At 44.7% G+C, this 19,322-nt stretch overlaps 1 protein-coding gene across 3 annotated transcripts in view; it reads right to left on the bottom strand.

Annotated features, from left to right (window-relative positions):
- The window catches only part of LOC137383224 (uncharacterized), a 472,338-nt gene that overhangs the window by 317,070 nt on the left and 135,946 nt on the right, over positions 1-19,322 (bottom strand). For all 3 annotated transcript variants that reach the window (XM_068055726.1, XM_068055727.1, XM_068055728.1), the window contains exons 16-19: positions 14,017-14,301; positions 13,114-13,272; positions 12,574-12,758; positions 10,736-10,918 (exon numbers count right to left, since the gene is read on the bottom strand). In XM_068055726.1, coding sequence (XP_067911827.1) covers positions 10,736-10,918; positions 12,574-12,758; positions 13,114-13,272; positions 14,017-14,301 — 812 coding nt within the window. The remainder of the gene's footprint in view (positions 1-10,735; positions 10,919-12,573; positions 12,759-13,113; positions 13,273-14,016; positions 14,302-19,322) is intronic.

Here is a 19,322-nt window from a genome sequence, read left to right as displayed (position 1 = left end):
AAGATTGGTTGTCGGGGCTGTTACACAGTTGTCCCTCTCCTTGCGCTTCTGTCTTTTTTCCTGCCAACAGCTAAGTCTCTTCGACTCGCCACTCTTTAGCCCCGCCTTTATGGCTGTCCGTCAGCTCTGGTGATCATTGGCAACTGGCTCCCACGACTTGTGGTCAAAGTCACAGGACTTCATGTCGCATCTGCAGACGTCTTTAAAGCGGAGACATGGACAGCTGGTGGGTCTGATACCACTGGCGAGCTCGCTGTACAATGTGTCCTTGGGGATCCTGCCATCTTCCGTGTGGCTCACATGGCCAAGCCATCTCAAGTGCTGCTGGCTCAGTAGGGTGTAACTGCTGGGGATGTTGGCCGCCTCGAGGACTTCTGCGTTGGAGATACAGTCCTGCCACCTGATGCCAAGGATTCTCCGGAGGCAGCGAAGATGGAATGAATTGAGATGTCGCACTTGGCTGATGTACGTTGTCCAGGCCTCGCTGCCGTAGAGCAAGGTACTGAGGACACAGGCTTGATACACCTGGACATTTGTGTACCGTGTCAGTGCGCCATTTTCCCACACCCTCTTGGCCAGTCTGGACATAGCAGCGGACGCCTTTCCCATGCACTTGTTGATTTCTGCATCAAGAGACAGGTTACTGGTGATAGTTGAGCCTAGGTAGGTGAACTCTTGAACCACTTCCAGAGCGTGGTCGCCGATATTGATGGATGGAGCATTTCTGAGGTCCTGTCCCATGATGTTCGTTTTCTTGAGGCTGATGGTTAGGCCAAATTCATTCGGCCAAATACACCAGACAGAGAGAAAGATGTGCAGGAGCTGTGGACAACCATATGAATTGACAGACAGAAGGAAATATCCCACATATGGGTCAATCTGCAGAGCTTGCGGAAAGATGTGCAGAACAAGGCAAGAAGGTGGTAGACCAGTCACCAGAGCCAGAGTAACAGGGCAAATGAGTAGTGAAAGAAACCAAAACATCCATACCCTGGGTTTGAGAACATGATAGATATAGGAACCATACAATTACATGAAATGTCTGGATGCGACAGTTCCCAGTGACAAGAAATTCACACAACCATTCAGGTCAGGAAGAGGGTGAGAAATAAGCCCACAATGATAAATCTGAAGGTGAAGATTGATACTGGATCACAGAGTAACATCATCCCGCTCAGACTATACCAGAAGATCTTTCCTGAAAATTTGAAGGAAAATGGTTATCCAAGGAAAGGTGCTCTGAAACCAAACAACGTCATGCTAACAGCATATGGGGGGAACTGAGATTTGACAGCTAGCAGCAACCCAAATCAGAGAGACACACAAAGGAAAGGACGTTAACTGTATGTTCTACGTCATTGAAACAGATGGTCCTGCTATCCTGGGGTTGAGCAGTTGTGAAGAGTTACAGATTATCTCAGTAAACCATGAGGTGAAGGAGGCGACACTAAGGACTGAAGACAGTACACCTGTTGAAAAGCATCCTCCAATCAGAAGCAAAGAAGATCTAGTACAAATGTACCCAGAGTGTTTTGATGAGATGGTTGGATGTTTTGAAGATTTTGAGTATCACATTACTATTGACCCAGCGATGAAACCAGTGATTCATCCCCCATGTAAGGTACCGGTAGAAATAAAAGGAAAGCTTGAAAGAGAGCTCCAAGAAGGTGATCACCAGAGTCACAGAGCCTACAGATTGGGTAATTCCATTATGGTGAGAGAGAAGCCAAACCGACGGCTAAGAATTTGCCTAGATCCCAAAGATCTTAACCAAGTAATAAAGAGGGATCACTACCCTATTACCACACTGGAAGAAATCACACCAGCACTGGCAGAGGCAAGCTTGATGCCAGATATGTCCACTGGAATGTGAAGCTAGATGCAGAATCTTCATTGTTGACAACATTCAACACACCCGGTACAAATTCCAGCGTCTGCCTTTTGGCCTCAAAGTGAGCCAGGATGTGTTCCACCAGAAAGTAGACGAGACATACAGGGGATGCAAAGGAGCAATTGGCATAGCAGATGATATCCAGGTATATGGTGCAGATGGAAAAGATCATGACAACCATCTACATGAAGCCACGGAGAGAACCAGGAAAGCTGGGATTAAGCTAAACGCAGACAAATGCATTGTGAAAGTGATAGAATGCCAGTTCTTCGGAATGGTGTACACACCTGATGGACTCAAGCCGAGTCCTGAAAGAATCTCAGCCATCTCTGGGATAGAAGCCCCAAGAGATAAGAGAGAGTTGAGAAGTCTCCGTGGTTTGATACAATACATGATCTCCTTTATTCCGCATATGTCAGAACACACAGCAAACCTGCGGGAGCTGATGAAAGAAGATGTAGAGTACTAGCGGTCAGAGTCACATGACAGGAGTTTCAACAAACTCAGAAAGGTAGTATGCAAGGAGACAAGACTGTCATACTACGACAGAAAGAAAACTGTCACTCTACTATTAGATGCTTCCACAAAAGGACTGGGAGCAGCCCTGGTATAAGAGGGAAAGCCAATAGCATTCGCATCCAAAGCTCTAACCTCAGCTGAGACAAGATATGCCAACATAGAGAGAGAGCTTTTGGCAGTCATGTATGGATGTGAGAAGTTCCACACATATCTCTATGGGAGAAAGTTCATAGTGGAGAGTGATCATCATCCACTGGAGCAGATCTACAAGAAAAATCTATGTAAAGCACCAGCAAGACTGCAGAGGTTATTCTTGAGCCTTCAGACTTACCATTTCACTCTGAAATATAAGCCAGGAAGAGAAATGGTGCTGACAGACACCCTATCTCAGCTGTCACCACAAGAGAAACATGGGATAGAAGATCTAGGCATAAAGATTCATCACCCAGTGAATGCAACACCACTGAAACTTAGTCAAATTAGAGATGAGACCAGCAAAGACAAGGAGTTACAGATGCTATCTCAGCAAGTGATCCAAGGATGGTCTCATAAGATACAGCAAACACAGCCAGCAATACAGCAGTACTGGTCTTTCAGAGGTGACATCTCACTAGAAGATGGTGTTCTGGTAGGCGGATCCAGAATAATCACCCAAAACAATGCAGGAAGCACTTCTCCAAAAGATGCATGAAGGCCACATGGGAATGGAGAAGTGTAAGCTCAGAGCCAGATCAGCTGTGTACTGGATAGGCATATACAAAGATATTGAAAATATGGTGTCCACATGCAGCTTTTTCGGGAGCAGAGAGTGCGAGCGGGTGAGCAGCTGGGAAGGTCAGTTTAAAGTAAACATAATTTCCTTTGTTTTCGGCGGAGACCAGGGGGCTGCTGGGTAAGTAAAACCCTATATATTTGGGCCGTTTCTGAACCCGAGACACTACACCTGTAGTGTCTCCCACCCGCCCTCCTCCTCTAACCAAAAAAAAGGACTCGGTGGTGTGCAGATAAGGTAAGGCTTTTTCTATTTCTCTTTTTTTTTTATCGTGTGATTGGTAAAAAACTTTTCGTTCCTTTTTCATTTAACTAAGTTTAAGCTTAAGATTAAAAATGGCAGGAGATCTCAGACCTGTGACATGCTCCTCTTGCTCAATGTGGGAGCTCAGGGACATGGCTGATGTCCCTGACTCCTTCACGTGCAGGAAGTGTGTCCAGCTGCAGCTCTTGTTAGACCGCATGACGGCTCTGGAGCTGCGGATAGACTCACTTTGGAACATCCGCGATGCTGAGGAGGTCGTGGATAGCACGTTTAGCGAATTGGTCACACCGCAGATTAGGATTGCTGAGGGAGAAAGGGAATGGGTGACCAAAAGGCAGAGAAAGAGCAGGAAGGCAGCGCAGGTGTCCCCTGCGGTCATCTCCCTCCACAACAGGTATACCGTTTTGGATACTGTTGAGGGAGATGGCTCACCGGGGGAAGGCAGCAGTAGCCAGGTTCATGGCACCGTGGCTGGCTCTGCCTTTCAGAAGGGCGGGAAAAAGAGTGGAAGGGCTATAGTCATAGGGGATTCGATTGTAAGGGGAGTAGATAGGCGGCTCTGTGGTCGAAAACGAGACTCCCGAATGGTATGTTGCCTCCCAGGTGTACGGGTCAGGGATGTCTCAGATCGGCTGCAGAACATTCTGAAGGGGGAGGGTGAACAGCCAGTTGTCGTTGTGCACATAGGCACCAATGATATAGGTAAAAAACGGGATGAGGTCCTACAAGCAGAATTTAGGGAGTTAGGAGCCAAGTTAAAAAGTAAGACCTCAGAGGTAGTAATCTCCGGATTGCTACCAGTGCCACGTGATAGTCAGAGTAGAAATGAAAGAATAGTCAGGATGAATGCGTGGCTTGAGAGATGGTGCAGGAGGGAGGGGTTCAGATTTTTGGGACATTGGGACCGGTTCTGGGAGAGGTGGGACAATTACAAATTGGACGGTCTACACCTGGGCCGGACTGGAACCAATGTCCTTGGGGGTGCTTTTGCTAACGCTGTTGGGGAGGGTTTAAACTAATGTGGCAGGGGGATGGGAACCAAATGAGGTCAGTAGAGAGTAAGGATGTAGTAATTAAAGCCTGTAAGGAACTAGATAATGAAGTCAGCGTGACTAAGGGAACGAGTAGGCAGGGAGCAGATGATGAAAGCAAAGGGACTGGTGGTCTGAGGTGTTCATTGCTATTACTGAGACTTGGTTAAGGGAAGGGCATGATTGGCAACTAAATATCCCAGGATACCGATGCTTCAGGCGGGATAGAGAGGAAGGTAAAAGGGGTGGAGGAGTTGCATTACTGGTCAAAGAGGATATCACAGCTGTGCTGAAGGAAGGCACTATGGAGGACTCGAGCTGTGAGGCAATATGGGCAGAACTCAGAAATAGGAAGGGTGCGGTAACAATGTTGGGGCTGTACTACAGGCCTCCCAACAGCAAGCGTGAGATAGAGGTACAAATATGTAAACAGATTATGGAAAGCTGTAGGAGCAACAGGGTGGTGGTGATAGGAGATTTTAATTTTCCCAACATTGACTGGGATTCACTTAGTGTTAGAGGTCTAGATGGAGCAGAATTTGTAAGGAGCATCCAGGAGGGTTTTCTAGAGCAGTATGTAAATAGTCCAACTCGGGAAGGGGCCATACTGGACCTGGTGTTGGGAAATGAGCCGGGCCAGGTGGTTGACATTTCAATAGGGGACTACTTTGGGAATAGTGATCACAATTCCGTAAGTTTTAGAATACTCATGGACAAAGACGAGAGTGGTCCTAAAGGAAGAGTGCTAAATTGGGGGAAGGCCAACTATACCAAAATTCGGCAGGAGCTGGGGAATGTAGATTGGGAGCAGCTGTTTGAAGGTAAATCCACATTTGATATGTGGGAGGCTTTTAAAGAGAGGTTGATTAGCGTGCAGGAGAGACATGTTCCTGTAAAAATGAGGGGTAGAAATGGCAAGATTAGGGAACCATGGATGACAGGTGAAATTGTGAGACTAGCTAAGAGGAAAAAGGAAGCATACATAAGGTCTAGGCGGCTGAAGAAAGACGAAGCTTTGAAAGAATATCGGGATTGTAGGCACAATCTGAAACGAGGAATTAAGAGGGCTAAAAGGGGTCATGAAATATCTTTAGCAAACAGGGCTAAGGAAAATCCCAAAGCCTTTTATTCATATATAAGGAGCAAGAGGGTAACTAGAGAAAGGATTGGCCCACTCAAGGACAAAGGAGGAAAGTTATGCGTGGAGTCAGAGAAAATGGGTGAGATTCTAAACGAGTACTTTGCATCGGTATTCACCGAGGAGAGGGACATGACGGATGTTGAGGTTAGGGACAGATGTTTGATTACTCTAGGTCAAGTCGGCATAAGGAGGGAGAAAGTGTTGTGTATTCTAAAAGGCATTAAGGTGGACAAGTCCTCAGGTCCGGATGGAATCTATCCCAGGTTACTGTGGGAAGCGAGAGAGGAAATAGTTGGGGCCTTAACAGATATCTTTGCAACATCCTTAAACACGGGTGAGGTCCCGGAGGACTGGAGAATTGCTAATGTTGTCCCCTTGTTTAAGAAGGGTAGCAGGGATAATCCAGGTAATTATAGACCGGTGAGCCTGACGTCAGTGGTAGGGAAGCTGCTGGAGAAGATACTGAGGGATAGGATCTATTCCCATCTGGAAGAAAATGGGCTTATCAGTGATAGGCAACATGGTTTTGTGCAGGGAAGGTCATGTCTTACCAACTTAATAGAATTCTTTGAGGAAGTGACAAAGTTGATTGATGAGGGAAGGGCTGTAGATGTCATATACATGGACTTCAGTAAGGCGTTTGATAAGGTTCCCCATGGTAGGCTGATGGAGAAAGTGAAGGCGCATGGGGTCCAAGGTGTACTAGCTAGATGGATAAAGAACTGGCTGGGCAACAGGAGACAGAGAGTAGCAGTGGAAGGGAGTTTCTCAAAATGGAGACGTGTGACCAGTGGTGTTCCACAGGGATCTGTGCTGGGACCACTGTTGTTTGTGATATACATAAATGATTTGGAGGAAAGTATAGGTGGTCTGATTAGCAAGTTTGCAGACGACACTAAGATTGGTGGAGTAGCAGATACTGAAGGGGACTGTCAGAGAATACAGCAGAATATAGATAGACTGGAGAGTTGGGCAGAGAAATGGCAGATGGAGTTCAATCAGGGCAAATGCGAGGTGATGCATTTTGGAAGATCCAATTCAAGAGTGAACTATACAGTAAATGGAAAAGTCCTGGGGAAAATTGATGTACAGAGAGATTTGGGTGTTCAGGTCCATTGTTCCCTGAAGGTGGCAACGCAGGTCAATAGAGTGGTCAAGAAGGCATACGGCATGCTTTCCTTCATCGGACGGGGTATTGAGTACAAGAGTTGGCAGGTCATGTTACAGTTGTATAGGACTTTGGTTCGGCCACATTTGGAATACTGCGTGCAGTTCTGGTCGCCACATTACCAAAAGGACGTGGATGCTTTGGAGAGGGTGCAGAGGAGGTTCACCAGGATGTTGCCTGGTATGGAGGGCGCTAGCTATGAAGAGAGGTTGAGTAGATTAGGATTATTTTCATTAGAAAGACGGAGGTTGAGGGGGGACCTGATTGAGGTGTACAAAATCATGAGAGGTATATACAGAGTGGATAGCAAGAAGCTTTTTCCCAGAGTGGGGGATTCAATTACAAGGGGACACGAGTTCAAAGTGAAAGGGGAAAAGTTTAGGGGGGATATGCGTGGAAATTTCTTTACGCAGAGTGTGGTGGGTGCATGGAACGCATTGCCAGCGGAGGTGGTAGACGCAGGCACGATAGCGTCTTTTAAAATGTATCTAGACAGATACATGAATGGGCAGGAAGTAAAGAGATACAGACCCTTAGAAAATAGGCGACAGGTTTAGATAGAGGATTTGGATCGGCGTAGGCTTGGAGGGCCGAAGGGCCTGTTCCTGTGCTGTAATTTTCTTTGTTCTTTGTATGCCAGAAGTACAGAAACACACAGCAGAAAGAGAAGATGATAGTTACTGAAGTACCACCCAGACCATGCCATACTGTAGGAGTCGATTTATTTATACATAATCAAGAATGGTATCTCGCAGACCACTACTCAAAATTCTGTTTTATCCAGAAGGTGAAAGACTTGAGAGCCACAACAATAATCTCAGCAGTACGAGTTCTGTTCGCTGAGCAAGGGATTCCTGAAAGGTTAATATGTGACAATGGTACCCGATTCACATCCAGAGAATTTAAGGAATTCACTGAGCAGTATGGGTTCAACACCATCACCTCATCACCACACTACCCAAGGGGTCACAGATTTATAGAAAGACACGTCCAGACGGTCAAAAGAACACTTGTGAAATGCCAAGAGACAAAAGAAGACCCAAACCTGGCCTTATTGTCACTCCGATCCACACCTCTTAAGGCTGACATGAAATCACCTGCAAAGCTGTTAAATGGAAGAAAATATAAGACAACTCTGCCAAGCAAAATACATCCTTCAAGTGACCAGGAGGAAGTGAGACAACAACTCACTGAAGCACAGGTAAGAGGAGAGCAACACTACAACAAATATGCTAAATCACAATGCGAGCAGTTGAAAGGACAAACTGTACACGTACAGGGTCCAATCATGAAAACCTGGAGCCCAGCAAAAGTTGTTAGTGAAGCTGAGACTCCAAGGTCATATATCATCGAGACTGAAACCGGTAACCAAATGAGAAGGAACAGAATCCATATTCGACCTACACCTGAGCTGGAACAACAGAAAAGACCATCAACAACACCAGAAACATCACTTTCCAGTGAGACAACATTAACAACATCATCAGCAAGTGACATAACATCGCCTGTACAGAGTGCCAACTCACCACTGAGAGCAACAAATGCCAAATCTACAAGATGGAGACGCAGCATCTTACCACCCAAGCGATACCGTCAATAATTTTTTTTTGAAAAAAATACATGCTATAAAAGACTCTAAAAAGGGGTTCAGATTATTTCCAAAAGTTGATTGATAATCTTCTTTAGTTATATTGACAGTTATATTGATGTAGGGGCATTATGTTTTAAAGAAACACAGATGTTATATATTGTTATTCTATCTGTAAAGTGCTAGGAACTAATTAGCTAGGAACTAGTTGTCCCCCCCCTTTCCCCTCCTTTCCCTCCCCCCTTCCCCTCCCCCCTTCCCCCTTCCCCTCCCCCCATTTCCCCCCTTCCCCCCCTTCCCCTTCCCAGCTCCACCCTCTCAGCTCACCCCCCCCCCACGCACCATCTTCCCCCTGCACCGCCTTCCCCTGCACCCCCCCCACCCCCTTACAGCCCCTTTCCAGCTCCCCCTCGCACCCCCCTTCCCTCCACCCCTCCCCCTCGCACCCCCTCCTCCCACCGGCATCATCCTACACCCGTGTAGGGGCCTTAACAACCCCACTGCCTTGTGGGTGTCTCGGGAGAGACCAAGGCTAAGGGAATAAACCCTAACAGAAAATCCGGAGCAGAACCCCGTAGGCGATCATGTGTCACCTTTGGCATGTTTCCCGCAGTTCCTGCAGCCATACCGGTGCCAAATGTCGTGCTCTGCACTCCTTTGGACCCCACTAGAAAGGCCGAGAGGGGGGTTTTGACGATTAGGCAACTCTCAACCTCCATACATTCGCCCAGGCATGCGCCATGGAGAGGTCACTCCATAGTCGTCTCACAGCGACTGAAACAACACGGAAGGCAGCAGTTACGGGTTATAAGTCCAGCCAAAGGCAGGAAAAGGACAGAGGCGCAAGGAGAGAACCAACTGTGTGGCAGCCCCGACGACCAATTTTATCTGCAGCACCTGTGGAAGAGTCTGTCACTTGAGAATTGGCCTTCATAGCCACACCAGGCGTACAAACTACTGACCACCTCCAGGCACTTACCCATTGTCTCTCGAGACAAGGAGGCCAAAGAAGTTGTTATGTGTAAGTGTTCCAGTGGGGCCGTATTCACGGCTGCACTGGAGAGTCATGTGATATGTAAGAAAGAAATCAGTCTGGCCGGTTCTACAGCAGGCAGCATGGTGGCTGAACAAATAAATGAAAATGAAATAAACTTTCCAAGTTTAAAGTGTGATTATTTCCAACATCTGGGAACCAGAAAACAACAAGAAGGCGTAGCACTGATGTTGCATGTACATTAGAGGGCAGCTTAGAGGCGGAATCTGCACACGGCGGGCTGAATTTTGTGGAGCCAGCGAGGAGTCCCGACGCCAGTGCCTCTACGCTTTGGAGTGCCACCAGTGCAATTTAATGATACTTGGGCACTGAACTACCAGATGCTGGGGTCCCCATCCCTTTAAGAGCTGCGATCCCGCCTCCAAGAGCTGCCAGCCAATAAGAGAACTGGCAGCTCAGTAGTATCAGCAGTTCCACTGGGAGCAGTGGCCACTGCCAGTACTACACCAGGCCCAAGACTAGGCAGTGATTGGGCAGAACTCTTGAAATGAGAACACAGGCCTTCACCAAGTACAACACCACTCCCTGTAGACTCCAGCAACTTTAAATAGCAGTACAAACCTCCAATTAACTCAGCAACAGCCAGTAGAAATTAATCAGCTACTAACCTGAAAGTAGTTGATGACTCCTTTAAATAGCACAGGTGGGAGCAGAGGGGGGTATTTTTTCTGTGGTTGAACATATGTTCAGCTGTCCGAGGTTAAGAGACGGCATTAACTGGAGTGTTGATGTCAAAATTTGGCACTGCTGGAGTCAAAGCAGCATTTCACACTGACTGACGTCACAATATGCCTACTCTGCATACCTCCAGCACACACTAACACCCTCACCAAGATGGCGTCCGGTGCTGCCCGCCCCCGAAGTGTGCGCACGAGGCATGGACGCCATTTCGCGCCCAACAGGTCACATGTAGCACCAAATACATGGGTGCCCTGGAGCTGAGTTTTGCGCCTATGGAGACTAGAGTTATGAATTTTGAAGCATTTTTGGCCTGGAGGCCAAATGGGTTCCACTAAGGGATTGGTGCTTTTTTAACTACTGAATTTTAAATATTTATTGACAACTGTGCACCAAAACTATAATAATCCTTAAATGGCATTTTATCACAGAGGGAATGACTATAGTGTCTTGCCTTTGGGTAAAAGGTGGAGAAGGTGAAATCCTCCATACAGCATCACCACTGTGAATTCACAACACCTATATTAAGGGCCTTAAAACAGAAGTAAAATTGCCAACAGTATAGTAAGTAAATGATTTGAACACATTCTGCACTGGTTTCAATCAAATTACAATCATTGCGTTCTCACCTGATATCGATGATCTCCATAGTTTCCTGTGGAGTATTGAGGAAAATTTTCAAGTCTTGTCCTTTCTTTAACTGGATTCCTCCATCGAGGCTCGTCAATGTTCTCATTCCTGCCACCCATTCCAGACCAGCTTTACCAAGTGTCCCTTCAACACCCATGTGGACAGACACATGAATGTGAGCACTGAAAGTATAACAGTATGAATACCTTGTTAGACACTTCTCTGCTATTCAAATGTCAAAAAGAAACATATCAACACTGCATAAGTTTTTTGAATGAAGAAAAGATTATTTATTTATAATTAACTATTGTTCTCAAAAGGGAATTTCTTGATTTAGGAAAACTACAAGAATGGATATTTGGATGTAAGTTACTTACCTTTTCATTTAAACTCTTACTATTTTTAACAGATTTCTTTATTTTTAAAGACATTTGTAATTTAAAGTCTCCTCCTTGAAGCCTAAAGGACAACCATTTCAAACAGACACACCCAGTGATATCAATTAGATAGGCTAGTGGAGTGGGCAGACAGGTGGAAGATGGAATTTAATATTGACAAGTGTGAGGTGATGCATCTTGGCAGAAGGAATAGGGAGAGGCAATATTTAGTTAATGGCACAGTTTTAAAGAATGTGCAGGGACAGAGGGACCTGGGGGTGCATGTGCATCGATCTTTGAAGGTGGCAGGACATATTGAGAGATTAGTTAGCAAAGCATAAGGGCTTCATAAAGAGAGGCATTGAGTACAAAAGCAGCGAAGTTATGCTGAACCTTTATAAAGCTCTGGTTAAGCCCAAACTGGAATATTGCTTCCAGTTCTGATCACCACACTGTAGGAAGGGTGAGAGGGTCCTTGCGAGGGTGCAGAGGAGATTTACCAGAATGGTTCCAGGGATGGAGGATTTTATTTATAAAGTTAGGTTGGAAAATCTGGGTTTGTTCTCCTTAGAACAAAGGAGATTGAGGGGAGATTTAGTAGAAGTTTACAAGATTATGACAGACTTAGATAAGTTAGACAAGGAAAAAGCTGTTCCCATTAACTAATGGTACAAGGACTAGGGTCACAGATTGAAAGTTTTGGGCAAAAGATGCAGGGTGAATATGAGGAGGCACTTTTTTTTACGCAGCGTGTGCGGTAATGACCTGGAACTCGCTGCCCACAAGGGTGGTGGAAGCGGAGACAATCAATGACTTCATGGTGAAGTTAGATGGCCACCAGAGAGAAATAGACTTGCAGGGCTACCGGGGTCAAGCCAAGGACTGATTGCATAGCTCCATGGAGAGTCGGCGTGGACTCGATGGGCCGAATGGCTTCCTTCTGTCCCATTAATGATTCTATGACTCTAACTAGAGGGACCCATGGAGCTTGCCTTTGATATAAGCCTAATTCCAATCGTTACTAGATTGATAGACCCATTGCGCTGAAGTCAATGTCGCACGTTGAATGGACATCTCCTAAGCTCTGAAGAAAAATCTCTCAATTACTAGTTTCTCTAGAACCTGAATTTATCTTAAAAATGTTCATTTTGAATGTGTATAAAGCAGGTACTTTACATTGACAGAACAATTCTTAGTTACCTTCTGTTTTAAGTCTGCATAGTTCAATTTTATGTTAAACACATCCATGTTGCGTACTTAAAACATGTTAAGAATGCCCAGACAATCACAAAGTCAAATGGAAAAATTTAACTTTCATCAGCTTACATAATATAGCAACATTTATTTTCAAGCAAATTTTGAAGTGTGTTGTAATGTTGTTTTACTGCAGCACTCTGTGAAACAAAATAAATACAAATTTCATTGTCATTATTATTGCCAACATTTTTTTGTATCCATACCTTGGCTTGATAAAACCACTGATGATAAAGTCTGTCCGCTGCTTAAGGTCGACATTCCCTTTAATTTTAATGTTTGTGGCAGCTGATGCATTTACAGCAAGTCTAATAGGGAGGCCTGAAATGGATGAAAATGTCAACTCCTCTGTAGCTAGACTTGTTCGTCTGTTATACTGTACTTCCTGGCCCTAAAGAGAAACAATGGGATGAACAGAGTCACTGCACAGAACTGTTCAGCTCAGCAGGTAGGAAATTATCGCCGGGAATTTTCTCACGGATTCTCCTAATCAGCTGCCATAACTTCAGCAAACACCCCATTTATGCATCAAACTGGGCTTTCTGCCTATCTTTTGTCAAAGTTAGAGTGGCCAATGAGAGCACCCCTGAGGGGAAACAGTGTATTTGTTACAACTCTCATGTAAAATATTGATTAATCTTTCAATGATTAAATATGGTATTAACCAAACTACTTAAAATGGCCAAAATGCATTCAGTGAATTCTGATCCCATTGGTCATAATCAAAAATGTAAAACGTTTTGTACCTTTAAGAGTCTGATTGCAATTTCTGCCATGTCCAGGGAATATTGCTTTATTTGGGTCTTCACGTCACTGCAGTCTAAAAAGCTCAGCTCATTGCCAAATATCTTCATGCTTAGGCCACATGTCAGCTTCTTCTTCTTCTTTGCCATTTTTTTGGCAAACTAAACCAGTAAAAGAAGATAAAGATTTCCAATGCAGTACAAGTATAAGAACAACTTAATGGAAGAGCACTCCTGCACTGCCTGGATATAGTCATTGTAGTCACAGGGCTTAATGTGGTTTCAGAATTCAAATTGACACAAATTTAGCTCATTTAGAGCAGATTTAGAGTAAAGCACGAACTAACCCAAGATCCAAACTGGTCAGAAATCAAAACAATGCTTGTGCACCCTCAGTACATGGAACATGGGCTTATCACTGGAGTTCGCGAGAGAACTCTCTGAGGTGGATGATTCTCCTGAAAGCTTGGAGGTGCTTGTCCTCTGAGCCACTGCTTAACTTGCTTCTAACAATGGTTCAGGGAAATACTTCACTGAGTAGTGAGTTATCTTTTGCAAAGTTATGATCATATTTGAGTTGTGAGTGGGTTCATTGAGTTCTGATCCCTTTGGTTACTTATGTCAGCATGCACTTTTCTAGGGCAGGGTTTGAAAGGAATAGCAATGAAAGCCGAGTTTGTTCTGGGTTGTATAATTTTTCTCAGTATAATATCAAATCATTTAATACATACAACATTTTGTCAATTTTTGGTAATACTTTTGCCATCTGCATCAATGACATTTGATTGCAAGTGGAAGCCCCTCCAGAGATTCAGCTTGGTGATCTATTTCACCAAAATTCCAAATATAGATCAGTTCAGACTTTATCTGCCCGTTCAAGTGGTATTTAGATAAGTGTGTCCTTACTTTGGCCTCTATTTCATAAATCCTATTGTAGTTCACGTTCTGACAGCTTTGTTTTGCTTTTCGAGGCCTGGGTTTCTCCACCTGCTGCTTTAATGCTGCAAACTTGCCAACAGCGTGCCTCCGTACAACTCCCTTCTTATCCACAGACTGAAGAGACGATTTTAATGGATTTCTCATCCTCCATTTTTTCCCTGAATTCTTCATGGGACTGTCCATAAAAGGAGCTTGTTTGTGACCAAATATTTTCTGTACAAGATACTCAGCATTTTCTACTCGAATGCCAACCTGTACAAATATAAGCAAAAAAATGGTGTACAGTAACAGAAAAATTGCTCAGATTATGCCATGTTGTAATGACATAAGGCTTACCCTTAATAGCCATTCCAAAATGAAAAGCTTTGTTAGCAATGTCACAGAGTTGCAGTTTTAATGGAAAAATAGAAGAAATCGTAGAAAGTGGGGCTAGAATTTCCTAATTGTGTTAAATGTAGGTAAACATTCAATCCTTGTGTATGATAATTCCATGTCTGTTATTTCAGTGGTAGTGTGATCCATTTAAGATAAATGAGATAAATGAAATCTGTATTTATCCAGTATTATTGCCAACAGTGATTTCTAGATTGCAGTCCCCAAAACACAGGATCCCATATAATAAAAGCAGAATTTGATTCATTAGCCTAGATTTACCCATTGGGTGTAAGCCTGATAAGAACCAAGGTAGTTCAACATGAGCACCCATGGAATTTCAGCTACACGAGATAAAGTACAGGGTTCTGTCCGAGACAGAAAGCTACAGGACCTCAAGGCAAGCAGGAATGGTGTTTTTCTAACCTTCCAAAGCTTTTCCATCTCATCCTAGGCTCTTGTTTTACGTTGTGTGAATAAAACATAAGCCTCTAAATTGGTCAGCCGTTCCATAGGTTCAGTGCGAGCCTACTGGAGCTGCCCAAAACTTAACCAGAAATTAGCTACACCAGGTCTTGGCTTTAAGACAGAACTTTCAGGTGGGTCTTGTGGGGCAAAGACTCCGATCGACCCTACATGACCATCAATATAGGAGGGATGGGATCATGAGTGGTATATCACTAGATCAGTAAATCTCATATCTGGGCCTCATCAGTACTCTAGCATTGGTGCCCCTGATGTCACCTGGCATAATTAGCTGAGCCCAGCAAAGGTGGGGCCTATCAATGTGACTAGAAACCTAATGGCACCAAGGAGACAAGTAAAACCCTGGCTCATGAATCTTCCAGCTCTAGCCAATTTTAACGCTTTTGGAGTATCTTCCCCCAGAATTACAAGGGTGTACATTCCTTAGTTGGTTCTCCTCATTTTTTCTCCACAAAGTATAGATTTAGAGGGATTTTCACTGGGAAGCCCATTGTGCCTGTACCATAATTGTCAAACACTTAAGTGACAGTAGCAAAAACATACAAAAGAAAGTTGAGAAATGGATTGAAATTTGTGGAAAATTTGACTCATTCAGCCAACAGTATACCTGAATACAGTTTATATATGTTATAGAGCTAATTTCACACAATTTTCTGAATGGCAGTAACAGTGACCGAATTCTTACAGACTCGTATAATTGTCCTTTATGTATCTGAACCAATAACACACACCATCTTTGCGTAAATATACAGAAATTATTAACAGATTGCATTGAGTAGGCAAGTGGCTGCAGCATCAGAGCTGGTCTTCTATTCAGAGGTACAAAGTTCAACTCTCAGTCTCAACTTTCTCTGAACTTGATCATTGAATGAATTTTCACAGTTCTCAGCCAGGTGTAGATGAAGTACTTCATGACAAAAGTGTCTCCCATCTGGAAGGTTGGTTAGGTTTTGTGGGGTGGGGGGGGGGGGAGGAGGGAGGGAAAGAAACAGAGGAACAGCACAGTTGCCATTGTTGGGGAGAAATTGGTTAACTTGAAAAACAGGCAAGGGGATCGTGATTAACCCATGCCCATTCAATGCATTGTAGGCAGTATGTTAAATTGATGCATCCTTTTAAATGATTGCTGTGTGCAGCTAGCTCTCCCCACGCTGTTCATTGGCTGCACGCATCAGCAGAGGGCCCAATATCACACGGGGCTAGTGCTACTTAAAGGCAGCCTGTACCACATAAAGGGGAGGCGCATTGCAGCTTGCAATATGCAGTGGAAGATTTTCAGAAGTCATCCTGGACTCTGATACTTTGAGCAATGGCTGAAAGTGTGAGCACCAAGATTTTCCAACACTGCACTAGAGGTCTTGCTCGAAGAGGCAGAAAGGGGAGACATCCTGTAACTACAAGGGAGCAGGAGGCCCTCCAGACAGATGCTCAGGAGGCAGGGGGAACAAGTTGCGGTGGAGGTCAATGTCAGGAGTGTTGCTTCAAGAACATAGATGCAGTGCCAGAAGACATTTAACACTCTGATTCAAGTTGAGAAGGTGAGTAAGTTCATCTTGGAATGCCATATCCTACCAACTGCACCACAAGCCCTGTCCACTGCTCAATTCACTACGCCCCCATCACCACCTACCAACAATCTCCATTAGTCAGTACTCAACCCTGCAATCCATGTGCTTTACCGCACGCTCACACTCTGAGCAAAGCTGCAAGCCTCATACCCAGAACTCACAGCTTGCACACACTGGTGGACATTCAAGCAAGACAGCCACATCACCCAAAACATACTGCAGGCTACAGAAGGCAGCTGATGGATGTGCATAACCAAATGCTTGGTACACCAGAAAGCCTGAAAGTGAGCCTGCAACCAACGACAAGGAACATGGAGGAGTCCAGCACCAACTTGGCACAGGACTTTGCACAGATCTGGGAGCCCATCCTTTCCAACAAGGAATGGGTGGTCACCTCCATCAGCACACCTGTGGACACAACCCATTATGCAGTGTCGGATGGTCAATGTTACTGCTTCTATTGCAGCACAAATAATTTCCATCAAAGGTCTGAGAGTGTACTGGAAGCTCGGATTACTGCCTTCATGGCTCATGTTACCACTTTTCAAAGTGTCTTCCAGCATCTCAGAGCAGCCCATCAATCTGTCCTCCAACAGATTACTAGAATTGCTGAGGTGCTGCTGTCGAAGAGTGGCAGAGGGTCCATGCAGCACGGACCTGCTGTATTCTCTCAGGATGACAGCATTCTTCCTACCACCCCTGCACTCAGTCAGTGCCCTTGCCATTGCCTCTCAGTCAGCCAGCCCAGACTGCTGAAGCCCAGGCCGAGATGGTGCAGTCTGCAGCCAGGCCTTCTAGGCCCAGAGCTGCTCGAGGTCACTCTCCAAGTCCATCTGCAGCCTCCTCAATCGGAGGTCAGCAGCCTTCCACCAGCTATGCTGCAGCTGTGGGCAGCACAGTGGTGCAGTGGTTAGCACCGTAGCCTCACATCTCCAGCGACCCGGGTTCGGTTCTGGGTACTGCCTGTGTGGAGTTTGCAAGTTCTCCCTGTGACTGCGTGGGTTTCCTCCGGGTGCTCTGGTTTCTTCCCATATTCCAAAGACTTGCGGGTTGATAGGTAAAATTGGCCATTGTAAAAAATTGCCCCTAGTGTAGATAGATGGTAAGAGAATTGAGGGAAGGTGGGGATGTGAGAGGGAAAAATGGGATTAATATAGGATTAGTATAAATGGGTGGTTGATGGTTGGCACAGATTCGGTGGGCCAAAGGGCCTGTTTTGGTGCTGCATCTCTCTATGACTCTAAAGGCAAAAACATGAGTTTCGGGCACTAAGGGAGTGTACTAGGGCAGTTGATTGAAGATCTCAAGCAGATTTATTAACAGCTAACAAGTATATACAATGCAGAGCTGTTTACAGGTCTTGCCTCTTGGTTTTACAGTTACAAAGTGAGACTGGCACGTACTCTTAAAAGCAATCACACAACAATAACTTACCTACGTATTGCCACTGGGCATTAGGCGTATACCCTCAAACCCCTTTACCAAGGCGCATCCAGAACACTTTTCATCTGAAATGTGTGCACGCATGTCAGACCCTCTTTACAAGCATCAGGAAACCACATAGTGCCTAAAAAACATGTGCTCCAGAGTCCAATTTCTTCTCCCTTAAGTAAGCATGCACGTTCTATCTAGAAATTATTATTTCCTCTGGTCACATTTTTGTCCCACTATTAATGTCAAGATTTTCCATTATAAATTCCTATGTCCAAATTTATAATGGAAACTTGTCTCACTGCAATAACACACTCCTGCCAGTCGTGGCTCAGTGGCATTCGAGTTTTCTATCTCCTAGCTGCTCAATTTATACTGTAGAGAAATTCCTAACCTCCAAACAACTCTATTTCTCTGCTTCTCAAACTGCCATTTGGCCTTGGCTTCCCATTTGTAAATCAGGGGAGATCAACTAGTTCATTTTAAAAACACAGCAGACTTCATACAACTCTGGATTTGGAAACCAGACAATAGGTATGTAATGGAGAGGTTGATTAATTAGCTAACATTGAGCGGAAAGCTAAGTATTTTGTTACGACCAGGTGAGAAAGGTATCCTCTCAGCCTTCACCATGTTCACCGCTTTCCAATTATAAGGCACAGAAACCAGCTCAAACAGGTTTTCTTAGGTTTAAAGAAGAAAAGTTGACATTTATTAAACTTGAACTTAAACTCTAATTCGGTTGACGCCCACGGATACACGACGCCCCCACGCTAGCATGCAGACACAATACACACATGCAAATAGAGACAGAAAAGAGCAGAAGAAAAAAAAATAAAGTGGAAAAGTTTGAGGCAATATCTGAAGAGTTTTTGTTACGGTTCTTCGAGCTCACTGTAGAGTCCTTGATTGTAGGTAGATTTTTCATTTCGTTGGGGTCCAGTATTCTTCTTAAACCTTGTTCGCTGTAGGAGACTTTTCTCTCTTGGGGTTCATGTTTCTTCAGTGGATTCAGAGGCTTGTGAGAAAGAGATGGGAGCAGACAGGAGAGATCTTCTCAGTCCAGGAGCAAAAACTCTTTCTGAGTTCAAACTGTTTGTACAATTAAGAAAACCCCAGGTTGCCAAGCAGGTTAGTCATGTGACTAACTGGTCTGACCATGTCGTGGATTGTATTAGTCTCTGGAATGCTCCTCTTACACACAATACTTGGTGATCAAGGTCCATTGTGGGTTCAATGTGTCAGGGAATGGTCCTTTGTCCTTCTAATCACCATCTGTTAATATGCAAATGTCTTTTCCAGCCATGGCTGATCTGTTTAACAAGTCCTTTCTTCAATCCAGTAACAATTTAAAATCAATGTTCATGACAAAATTAATGTGCCTCATTCTTGGCAGGTGGGGGCCTAGCATGACAA

This window comes from Heterodontus francisci, chromosome 24 (genome assembly GCF_036365525.1).
Source record: "Heterodontus francisci isolate sHetFra1 chromosome 24, sHetFra1.hap1, whole genome shotgun sequence".
NCBI classification, from domain to species: domain Eukaryota; kingdom Metazoa; phylum Chordata; class Chondrichthyes; order Heterodontiformes; family Heterodontidae; genus Heterodontus; species Heterodontus francisci.
Note: the sequence above shows the minus strand (reverse complement) of the source record. Positions and strands in the feature narration are given on the sequence as shown.